This window comes from Oncorhynchus clarkii, chromosome 23 (genome assembly GCF_045791955.1).
Source record: "Oncorhynchus clarkii lewisi isolate Uvic-CL-2024 chromosome 23, UVic_Ocla_1.0, whole genome shotgun sequence".
NCBI lineage: Eukaryota > Metazoa > Chordata > Actinopteri > Salmoniformes > Salmonidae > Oncorhynchus > Oncorhynchus clarkii.
In genome coordinates, this window is record NC_092169.1 from 31,577,280 (window position 1) to 31,589,519 (window position 12,240).

The window sequence follows — 12,240 nt, forward strand, 5'->3', positions numbered from 1 at the left end:
GACGGGGCTTTAGTGAAGCGGGTTGGGAGCTTCAAGTTCCTTGACGTTCATTCCTTAGTGATGTGGACATGGTCAACACACCCACACCGTTGTGAAGAGGGCACAACATGGCCTCTTCCCCCTCAGGAGGCTTTAAAGATTTGACATGGGCCCTCAGATCCTTAGAAAGCGCTATAGCTGCACAAATGGGAGCATCTTCACTAACTGCATCACCGCTTGGCATGGTAACCGCAAGGCACCTGACCACAATTCGCTACAGAGGGTGAGTACGACCCAATACATCACTGGGGTAGAGCTCCTTGCCATCCAGGAACTCTATACGGGGTGTCAGAGAAGGCCCCCCCAAAAATTAAGACTCCAGTTACCCAAGTCAGACTGTTCTCTCTGCTGCAACATGGCAAGCGGGACCAGAGCCCCAAGTCTAGAACCAACAGGACCCTGAACAGCTTCTAGCTCCAAGGCATAAGACTGCTAAACAGATCACTAAACGGCTACCCGGACTACCTGCATTGCCCCTTTTTTGTACTAGCTCTCTTGCACTGACATTATGCTCTCACACACTGGACTGTACCTACACACTCACACATTCTTACAGTACACTGACACACACACACACACACACACACACACAACATGCATACTGACCCCATACACACACACTTTCACACTCACCACATACGCTGCTGCTACTGTCTTATCATCCTGTTGCCTAGTAACTTTATCCCTACATATGTACTGTTCATAGCTACCTCAATTACCTCGTACCCATGAACATCATATAGCCATGTTATTTTCAACTCCTTGTATATAGCCATGTTATTTCCAACTCCCTGCGTATAGCCATGTTATTTCCAACTCCCTGTGTATAGCCATGTTATTTTCAAGTCCTTGTATATAGCCGTGTTATTTCCAACTCCCTGTGTATAGCCATGTTGTTATTCACTGTATTTATTCCTCATGTCACTGTTTAATTTTTTCAATTAAACGTTATCTTTAACTCTGCATCGTTAGTCTACACTTGTTGATTAAGAAGCATGTGACATAACATGTGATCTTATTTAATTTTGGAAACCACTTGTGGGCCAACTACACTGAACAAAAAGATAAATGAAACATGCAGGAATTTCAAAGAATTTACTGAGTTACAGTTCATATAAAGAAATGTCAATTAAAATACATTTACTCGACACCAATCTATGATTTTCACATGACTGAGAATACAGATACCTTAAAAAAAAAGATAGGGGCGTGGATCAGAAAACCAGTCAGTGTCTGTGTAACAGTATAACTTTAGACCGTCCCCTCGCGCGAACCAGGGACCCTCTGCACACACGTGGTCTGTGGTTGTGAGGCCGTTTGGACGTACTGCCAAATTCTCTAAAATGATGTTTGAGGTGTCTTATGGTAGAGAAATTAACATTCAATTGTCTGGCAACAGCTCTGGTGGACATTCCTGCAGTCAGGAATGATATCTACTGCAGCCCCCATCCTCCACATACAACACCCGTTCTGCCAATCACATTCTGTTAAAGGTCCCCAAAGCACACACATCCCTGGGTTGCTCCTCTTTTCAGTTCGCTGAAGCTAGAGACTGGAACGAGCTCCAACATTCAAAGACTCAATCATGGACACTTACTGAGAGTTGTGGCTGCTTTGCTGGATGTGTTGTTTTTGCTGTTGTCTGTGCCTAATAATGTTTGTACCCTGTTTTGTGCTGCTGCCATGTTGTTGTCATGTTGTGTTGCTACCATGCTGTGTTATGTGTTGCTGCCATGCTATGTTGTTGTCTTAGGTCTCTCTTTATGTAGTGTCGTGATGTGTGTTTTGTCCTAGGCATTTTGCCTTTTGGTGGGCAGTCCATTATAAATAAGAATTAGTTCTTTATTGACTTGCCTAGGTAAATAAAAAAATAAATAAATTGCACGCTCTCTCAACATGAGATATTAGAGGTATTTTAGAGTTGCATTTTATTGTCCCTAGAACAAGCTGCACTTGTGTAATGACCATGCTGTTTAATCAGATTATTGATATTCCACACCTGTCAGGATTATTTTGGCAAAGGAGAAATGCTCACTAACATGGATGTAAAAACAAATTTGTGCACACAATTTGAGAGAGAAACCTTTTGTGCATATGGAACATTTCTGTGATATTTTATTTCATCTCATGAAACATGGGACCAACCCTTTACATGTTGCGTTTATATTTTTGTTCGGTATTGATCATCACACAAGCAATGGCAAAATTTAAAAATGCTTTTCAACAAAACTTAATTCAGGATTTTTACTGTTGGGTTATGTGTTGGAGGGTTGTCAAAAGAGGTACCTAAACCCAGGGGTTGAGTGCCCTGTATATCTCAACAGTGTATAAGGTACTGTGCTTCTTCCCCATCTGCATGTTTATAATGATAATATGTTTCTGGAATGTTGGAGACAGACAGCAGCAGCACTGTTTTCCCTCCATTACAAAATAAAATAGTAGAATAGAAGTTTTCACCACAAGTTTTTCACCTCCACCAGAATGTAAATTGACTGAAAATAGGTTTGGTATTCTATCCAAGGCCCGCTTTTAAAATTGGCCTTGACATTTAGAGATATTTTACAACAGGCTCTTGTAGTACAGATCGTGACTTTCTGAATAAGGTGTGGAGTATTCCCCTGCCTACATTACATACTGTAGCCAATACGAGAAAAGTGACCCCGTCCTACACCCACACCCACTATACATCCCACTCACTAAGCCTATTCATACATGAATAGCTATAGGCACAACTGTAACAGTTAAATAGAAATAAATGAACAGAGCTATTCAGTGGTAGTGTTTTGTACAATGTTCGATAAATACACTTGGTTCTACGCCATTATACGGTATATGTTATGCATAAAATGTGTGCAGAATTTGTTCATTTACCTTGACCGCAAGAGCACAATCTGTTGAAATCATTATTGTTGTGTATGTGTATGTGATTGTGTGTACTGAAGTCATTCAGGCATGCAGTTGTTATGAATTATCTTTATGCAGAAGAGGCAAAGCGGAGGCAGTGGTGTGGGCAGTGTTCGAGAGAGAGAGAGAAAGAGGAGGCAGAGCCCTTTAAAATGGCAAGCAGCGCTATCCCTATGCCATGTTTCTCTCTGCGCTCCACGCGTGGTATAGCCTCCAGACTGCGTGGGCTAGTGTGGGTGCAGTAGACGAGTTTCGTATAAAACCCCTGATTCCGGAGTCTCATATTACGCGCGTTCGCCTCCCTCTGTAGTTGTTTGTTACAACGGCTCCTTCCACATATTCTGTTTTTCTTCAGTCGTATTTCTTAGGAAAGATACCGTCACTAAATAAATCTGTTCTATGGTTTTGGCTGAAGAAGATCCCACGATGTCTCGGACTGACGAGGTGCACCGTATAACGGAGAATGTCTATAAGGTAAGAACACCCATGCACCTGTCCATTCATTCCCGCTTCAATAATTCCTCCCTCGATTATTGTTTTCCTAAAGTGGGTTGATGAGTAGAGTCTCGTCAGCTGATGAAACCTGCTAAGATTGTGGTTGCTGTTGGATACGTTTTGAACTTTGTTTTAGGCACAGGTATATATATATATATATAAGTATATGTTACTCTCTATATTCGAATATAACAAATCAAACATCCTATTTATGATATATATATATATATATATATATATATATTACAATAGTCGAAACCATTAATATAATGATAACGACTTTGGCTTCTATGGTGTACCGGGGAAATGTCCAATCTCACCCCATCCGTCCACAGAGGGTCTTATCACTGCTCCAAAATGATGCTCTTTTTCTCAGCAGTGAGTGACACATTGCTCGCAGTGACGCCAACAGCCATAGGCTCACAGGGGACAAAAAACAAGTTCCCCAGTCCAAGTTTAATTTGAATATATAATTTTACTTAAGGATGTGTAACAAAGTGACAGTTTGCCTCGAGGCAGACCAACCTGGTCTCAGAGCATTTCGTATTATTCTGTACATAAATCCCTCACACTCCATTTACTATAATATGGTTTGTTTTGTATGGCATGTATTAATTTGTGCACTAATTTCGTGTGATATGTTTTGAATTACAATTTGTGTACAATATGAATTTACGAATTTGCAATGAAAATATGTTATGAATTGGCAAAATGTACAATATGTTACAAAATGAGCAAAACTTATGATATGTTACAAATACTAGCTAGGTGGCTAGGTGCCTAACATAAGCTAGCTGGCTGGCTAAAGTTAGCTAGGCTATGGGGTTAGGGTTAAGGTTAGGATTAAGTTTAGGAGTTAGGTTAAAGGGTTAGACCATTAGGGAAGGGTTTGCTAAAAGGGTTAGGGTTAGGGGAAGGGTTAGCTAACATACTAAGTAGTTGCAAAGCAGCTAAAAGTAGTAAGTAGTTGCTAATTAGCAAAAATGCAAAAGTTGTCTGTGATGAGTTTCAAACTCTCAACCTTTGGGTTAGTAGACGTTTGCGTTATACGCCCAACCAACCACCCTACTTTGTTTTTGCCTGTAGTAACCATCTGTCTTATGTAACCATACAAAACTTATCATACTAATTTCAGTGTTCCAGATTTACATTTACTATGTTACGTTTAGTCTATGAAACCAGGCTGGGCAGATAGGGACAGCTCAAATTGCATGGTATGACATATTGCAGACCAGCAGTTCTTGACTTGACTTGCCTAGTTAAATAAAAATGTGCACTTGAGCAAGGCACTTAACCCTAATTGTTTCTGTATCCGAGCGTCTGCTAAATGACTAAAATGTTTCTAGGCTGGGTAGTATTTAAAAATCAGGTAAAGTTTATATTAAAATAAAAAATTAACATCTCTCACAGTAGGTGGGGTTCACCCAATAAAGGCTAACTGTTGGGAGACATCTGTTAGGGGAGTTATAGGAGTCTCCTGTGTGAGGAGGGATGAGTGTGTGTTGCAGCGATCAGTGAGGAGGGATGGGTGGCACTCTTTCTGTAATTATCATGTGAGGGTGTTGTTCTTTGTCTCAGAGGAGAAGAACTTTGCTAAATAAACATGTGAGCAAATATAATACAATTCAGAATAGTAGTGTCATGTTACTCATGTTCTCTCCCTCTGTTATCTTAGCAAGGTGGCTTATTAGCAGTGACTTGACTTGGGCAGGAGCTCACCTGAGCTGAGTAACGGCAACTCATATTTTCTACTGTTTGAGTTCCTGCACCTCTTCTAGAATATTAGCTCAAAAGTATTGCAGAGTTACTGCACCAAATACAAACAGTAGCGGCACTCCAAATTAGTATTGGCACCTATTTTAATTCAAGTCAAGCACTGCTTGTTAGAGATTCTGAACTATGGCAGTATTTGATATGTTTTTTTGTTTCTCTACATATTTTCATCACCCTTTTCACCAAGCTAGAGGAGTTGATAGAGGGAATCAAGGACCGTCCCATGCTTGTTGAAACTACCCTGTAGTCTAAAACTCTCCTCCTGCCATTTCCACAACAAAGCTCTCCTTTAGCAGAGCCAAGGGCGGAGGTGCTACTTTTGAGACTCACTGCACTGTAAGATGTTCTTGCATTCCAAATGGCACCCTATTCCCTTTGGACCAGGACCCATAGGGAAAAAGATGCCATTTGGGAGTCACATGTTTTGTCCAAGCAGGCTAGATTTCAGGAAGTGAAGAGAGCGAGGGAGAAGGGCAAAGGGGCAAGAGGTTGCACAACCTGTGAAAACTGGTCACTGTTCTCAGTACTCCCTCTTATGACATAGTCAGATGGTAACTAGAGCCTAGTGGCTGCTAGGATGTAAGTACTCTCTAGTTGATCTGTCATGGCCATTCGCTACCATGCAACACAGATGGCACTGAGCTGTACACTCATATACGTACTCTCCTTTTGAGGTTAATTTCTAACACCTAGTCTTGACCCTCCACATACCCCTGTAGGTAGACTTTAATGATCAGTGGTGGTGGAGCAGCAGCCTGATGCTGAGACCAGTGGGAGATGTGTTGGTGTTGTTAATGAATGGCCAGGGTGGGGCCATGGAGAGGAATAAGTGGAGAGGTGGTAGTTTAATGAGAGAGAGAGCCTTGATGAAGGAGTAGTCTAATGAGAGAGAGAGCCTTGATGATGGAGTAGTCTAATGAGAGAGAGAGCCTTGATGATGGAGTAGTCTAATGAGAGAGATAGCCTTGATGATGGAGAAGATGGCAAGGCCATGAGGTGATCCTGTATTTGTATTTATTATGGATCCCCATTAGCTGCTGCCAAAACAACACACTGTGTGCCCTCAGGCCCCTACTCCACCACATATGTACAGTACTAAATCCATGTGTATGTATAGTGCGTGTGTGTGTGTGTGCATGTGTCTGTGCCAATGTTTGTGTTGCTTCACAGTCTCCGCTGTTCCATAAGGTGTTTTGTTTTATGTTTTTGTTTTTATTTTACTGCTTGCGTCAGTTACTTGATGTGGAATAGAGTTCCATGTAGTCATGGCTCTATGTAGTACTGTGTGCCTCCCATAGTCTGTTCTGGACTTGGGGACTGTGAAGAGACCTCTTGTGGCATGTCTTGTGGGGTATGCATGGGTGTCCAAGCTGTGTGCCAGTAGTTTAGACAGACGGCTAGGTGCATTCAACATGTCAATACCTCTCAGGAATAAGACCTGCCTTGTTGATAGTGTTGTTAACAAGGCAGAGCATTGCTTTATTATAGACATACTTCTCCCCATCTTAGCTACTACTGCATCAATATGTTTTGACCATGACAGTTTGAAATCCAGTGTTACTCCAAGCAGTTTAGTCATCTCAACTTTCTCAATTTCCACATGATTTATTACAAGATTTAGTTGAGGTTTAGGGTTTAGTGAGTGTTTTGTTCCAAATACAATGCTTTAAGTTTTAGAAATATTTAGGGCTAACTTATTCCTTGCCACCCACTCTGAAACTAACTGCAGCTCTTTGTTGAGGGTTGTCATTTCAGTCGCTTTACTAGCTGACGTGTATAGTGTTGAGTCATCCGCATATATAGCAACTCTGGCTTTACTCAGTCAGTGGCATGTCGTTAGTAAAAATTTTAAAAAGCAAGGGCCCTAAACAGCTACCCTGGGGGATTCCTGATTCTAACTGGATTATATTTGATAGGCTTCCATTAAAGAACCCTCTGTCTTCTGTTAGACAAGTAACTCTTTATCTACATTATAGCAGGGGGTGTAAAGCCATAACACATAATTTTTTGGAGCAGCAAACTATGATCAATAATTTCAAAAGCTGCACTGAAGTCTAACAACATCCTGTGTTTTGGAATGAGAGGAACAGTCAGTCAGTCAGTTAATCAGTCAGTGGGGGGATATTTTCCTGATCAGCAGGCTGCATCATTAAAGAGCCCAGCAGGAGAGGGAGAGATGGAGTGGTGGAGAAACGCAGAGGATAGGAGATTAGTAGCTGCCCTGGTAATTTGACCCACAGCTGGGGGCCTATTTTTGGGAGACGGATGCTACCTGGCGGTGGCTGTAAGTGTGTGAGTGTGTGTGTGTGTGTGTGTGTGTGTGTGTGTGTGTGTGTGTGTGTGTGTGTGTGTGTGTGTGTGTGTGTGTGTGTGTGTGTGTGTGTGTGTGTGTGTGTGTGTGTGTGTGTGTGTGTGTGTGTGTGCGCATGCATGCATACAGCTCTTAGGCTGGTAGAGTAGTGTGTGTTTCAGCATGGGTTAATATCTCTAAGGGCCTCTCTAAAGAAACACTTAGAGGTCTTGATTTGTTCATTAAACACCTGACCAGATGAGTGACAGCTTCTATTACATACCATACAACCAGGTCTGTTACCGAGGGTGAGTGTTAAGGAGATGCTAAATGTTTAAGCATTTATTTATTTATTCAGTATTTATTCAAGAGCAAGCACTTTCAATCAGTATCACCTCATGCAGTTAATTAATTGGTCAATTGCATTTCAATTGTATCAGTTTTGCATGGCAGATCACATTACAGGTGTATCTAATTAACTAATTGCTCAATCCACATCATAACAGGTATGCTGAGAATGTTCTAGATCTTTCAAACTCAACTCTGGACCTCAAAGCAAGTTCTACTGGACATCAAAGCTAGTTCCTCTGCTTGTTTTCATTGTTCTCTTCTAATATGGGACTGATTTAGTCCTGGCACACCAGGTGTGTGCAATTCATTATCAGGTATAAAACCAGCAGGCACTGACCTTTATATGGTAAGCGTTGAATACCACTGTTCTAGAGAGTCCATGTCTGAAAGGTGAGCTGTTATTTTAGCACCTGATACTCCCAATTGTTTTATCTTGCTCAAGTTTTATCCTCAGTGTACTTTTCAAGCCTGTAACTGCACAAGGCGATGGCTGGTCTTGTCATAGGGAGGAGGAGGAGGAGAAGAAGAAGAGCTGGATGCTTGCAGTGTAGGCTCCCCAGAGGAGGAAGGGGGGGACCATCCTCAGTGAATTTCATACAATTTGAGAAACATTAAAGTTATCCTATTTAGATAAAACTATACAAAATATATTAATGTCACCAAATAATGTATTAAAATACATTGTTTTGCAATGACGGTCTACAGTAGCCTCAACAGTACTCAGTAGCACCATGGTGTAGCCGGAGGATATCTAGTTTCCATCATACTCTGGGTACATTGACTTCAATTCAAAACCTATGACGTCCATAATTCTCACCCCTTTCCATAGACTACCACAGTAATTATGACAACTTCCGGAGGATGTCCTCCAACCTATCAGGGCTCTCTTGCAGCATGGACTGACATGTTGTCCACCCAATCAAAGGATCAGAGAATTAATCTAGTACTGAAAACACATATTGTGTTACTTTTTATTTATTGTGTTACTTTTTATTATTACTTTTTATTTCAGCTTACTTTAATATGTTATTCTTCTTGAACTACACTGTTGTTTAAAGGCGTTTCATGGTTAAGTCTACACTTGTTGTATTCGGCGCATGTGGCAAATAAAGTTGGATTTGATAAGCTACAGCTAGCTAGGGTGTGTTGTTGACTCAAGAGAAAGACAATAGTTGAACAGTTATGAACAAATTAATTTCTTCCAAAATGAAGGAGAAGCAAGAGAGAGCAAGAGCTAGCTAAGTGATCATGCTGTTTGTATGTGGCTGCTATGAAAATGAACTGTTTGCGCATGATCAGGGGTGTATTCATGCCGGTGATTCAGTTGAAAAACATTTCTCAAATGGAAGCAAACGGAACAAAACGGGAATAAAAATACCTGAATCTTTCCCATAGAAACGGTCGTTTGCAACTGCTGGACTAATGATTACACCCTAGATCAGCTAGATGCAGGCAAGAGTGTGCAAGGCAGTATGGAATGTGTCACTGTCTGTCAACTTGATTACTAAAAAATGTAATTCAGAGGCTAGGTTGTAGCAACCTTATGATGGGTATAGGGACCATTTGAGTATCATGTAATAGTCTAAACCAATCAATGTTACATTGAACTGGGGGAATGGAAAATGAATGACAGTCATCCAATATGCTGTAATAGAAATAATAACATGCTCAGAAAGAAAATGATCATCCGCCCTAATCTTAAATGGCACCGACCGCCACTGATGCTAGCAGATGGTGTAGTATTAACAAAGGGATTTATTTCATCAAGACAAGGTGTGAACATCACTCTGTTTGGGAGTTGAGTAGGGGAAATGCTTAGCCATAGCAGTAAATTGTGTGTCATCCCCTGAGAAGCGGGTATATTGGCAGCCTGTCTGTGACGGGGTGCAGTGTGGCAGTGCAGTCTCTCTGAAGACCTTGCTATGGCCTGGCAGCTGCTTGCTGAGTAATCTACAAGCTCGCTCAGACTCCAAGAAGACAAGACGCCGTCTGCAACATTTGGCTGTGTGACTCACACGCAGATGTGTGTGTGCATACGTGTGGGCAGTGTCTCACGACTATATGTGTGTGTGTATGCCTCTGACTGCCTACATACTTGACTTGGCCCTGAAAGGAGGACACCCCCACCTCCAGACAATCTGCTGTTTACACCTATTACAACCTCTGCACACACACACACACACACACACACACACACACACACACACACACACACACACACACACACACACACACACACACACACACACACACACACACACACACACACACACACACACACACTTCAACATTGTGTGGGTGTGTCAGAGCTTAATCATCCTGGCTCGCTTGCTCAATTGAGAGTCCAATTGAGTATTTCTCTATTAAATTACATTTTAGCATTTGCCGCAGATCGGTGAAACACTTTTTTGCCTCGTGTTGAGATAAATGACATAGTTTCAATAGTGATATTTGACCGCTCCATCTCAGTGAGTTATTATTGTGAAATACGTCACTGAATATAATCAAAGCAAAGCTCATTATGTCTGAATATGGAAAAGAATCATACGGCTACATATACTGTACATTTACAGTTGAAGTCGGAAGTTTCTATACACCTTAGCCAAATACATTTAAACTCAGTTTTTCACAATTCCTAACATTTAATCAGAGTAAAAATTCCCTGTCTTAGGTCAGTTAGGATCACCACTTTATTTTAAGAATGTGAAATGTCAATAATAGCAGAGAATTATTTATTTCAGCTTTCATTTCTTTCATCACATTCCCAGTGGGTCAGACGTTTACATACACTGAATTAGAATTTGGTAGCATTGCCTTGGGTCAAACGTTTCAGGTAGCCATCCACAAGCTTCCCACAATAAGTTGGGTGAATTTTGGCCCATTCCTCCTGACAGAGTCAGGAGTCAGGATCCTGACGGAGGCCTCCTTGCTCGCACACACTTTTTCAGTTCTGCCCACAAATTTTCTATAGAATTGAGGTCAGGGCTTTGTGATGGCCACTCCATTACCTTGACTTTGTTGTCCTTAAGCCATTTTGCCACATCTTTGGAAGTATGCTTGGGGTCATTGTCCATTTGGAAGACCCATTTGCGACCAAGCTTTAACTGATGTCTTGAGATGTTGCTTCAATATATCCACATAATTTCCCACCCTCATGATGCTATCTATTTTGTGAAGTGCACCAGTCCCTCCTACAGCAAAGCAACCCCACGACATGATGCTGCGACCCGTGCTTCACTGTCGGGATGGTGTTCTTCGGCTTGCAAGCCTCCCCCTTTTTCATCCAAACATAATAATGGTCATTATGGCCAAACAGTTCTATTTTTGTTTCATCAGACCTGAGGACATTTCTTAAAAAAGGATAATCTTTGTCCCCATGTGCAGTTGCAAACCGTAGTCTGTTTTTTTTATTGTGGTTTTGGAGCAGTGGCTTCTTCCTTGCTGAGTGGCCTTTCTGGTTATGTCAATATAGGACTCGTTTTACTGTGGCTATAGATACTTTTGTACCTGTTTTCTCCAGCATCTTCACAAGATCCTTTGCTGTTCTGGGATTGATTTGCACTTTTTGCACCAAAGTATGTTCATCTCTAGGAGATAGAGCGCGTCTCCTTCCTGAGTGGTATGACGACTGCGTGGTCCCATGGTGTTTATACTTGCGTACTATTGTTTGTACAGATGAACGTGGTACCTTAAGGAGTTTGGAAATTGCTCCCAAGGATGAACCAGACTGGTGGAGGTCTACAATGTTTTCTGAGGTCTTGGCTAATTTCTTTTGAGGCACTGAGTTTGAAGGTAGGCCTTGAAATACATCCACAGGTACACCTCCAATTGACTCAAATGATGTCAATTAGCCTATCAGAAGCTTCTAAAGCCAAGACATCATTTTCTGGAATTTTCCATGCTATTTAAATGCACAGTCATCATAGTGTATGTTAACTTCTGACCCACTGGAATTATGATACAGTGATTTATAAGTGAAACGTCTGTAAACAATTGTTTGAAAAATTACTTGTGTCATGCACACAGTAGATGTCCTAACCAACTTGCCAAAACTATAGTTTGTCAACAAGAAATGTGTGGAGTGGTTGAAAAGCGAGTTTTAATGACTGTAACCTAACTGTATGTAAACTTCCGACTTCAACTGTATCATACATATGATATATATCATACATATCAAACATATACATATCATATTATACATTTATACATATCCTACATGCATACACGTATCGTACATATCATACATGGATAGGGAAGGTTGCTGCACAGCTATTTCCAGGTCTCTCCAGAGATGTTCGATCGGGTTCAAGTCCGGGCTCTGGCTGTGCCACTCAAGGACATTCAGAGACTCGTGCCAAAGCCACTCCTGCGTTGTCTTGGTTATGTGC

The 12,240-nt window shown here is 41.4% G+C and overlaps 1 protein-coding gene across 3 annotated transcripts in view; it reads left to right on the forward strand.

Moving 5' to 3' along the window:
* The first annotated feature begins 3,085 nt into the window (after positions 1–3,085).
* LOC139381725 (BAR/IMD domain containing adaptor protein 2b) overlaps positions 3,086–12,240 on the forward strand; it is a 151,479-nt gene continuing 142,324 nt past the window's right edge. For all 3 annotated transcript variants that reach the window (XM_071125451.1, XM_071125454.1, XM_071125452.1), the window contains exon 1: positions 3,086–3,417. In XM_071125451.1, the coding sequence (XP_070981552.1) occupies positions 3,343–3,417 (75 nt within the window). In that variant the 5' untranslated portion in view covers positions 3,086–3,342. The remainder of the gene's footprint in view (positions 3,418–12,240) is intronic.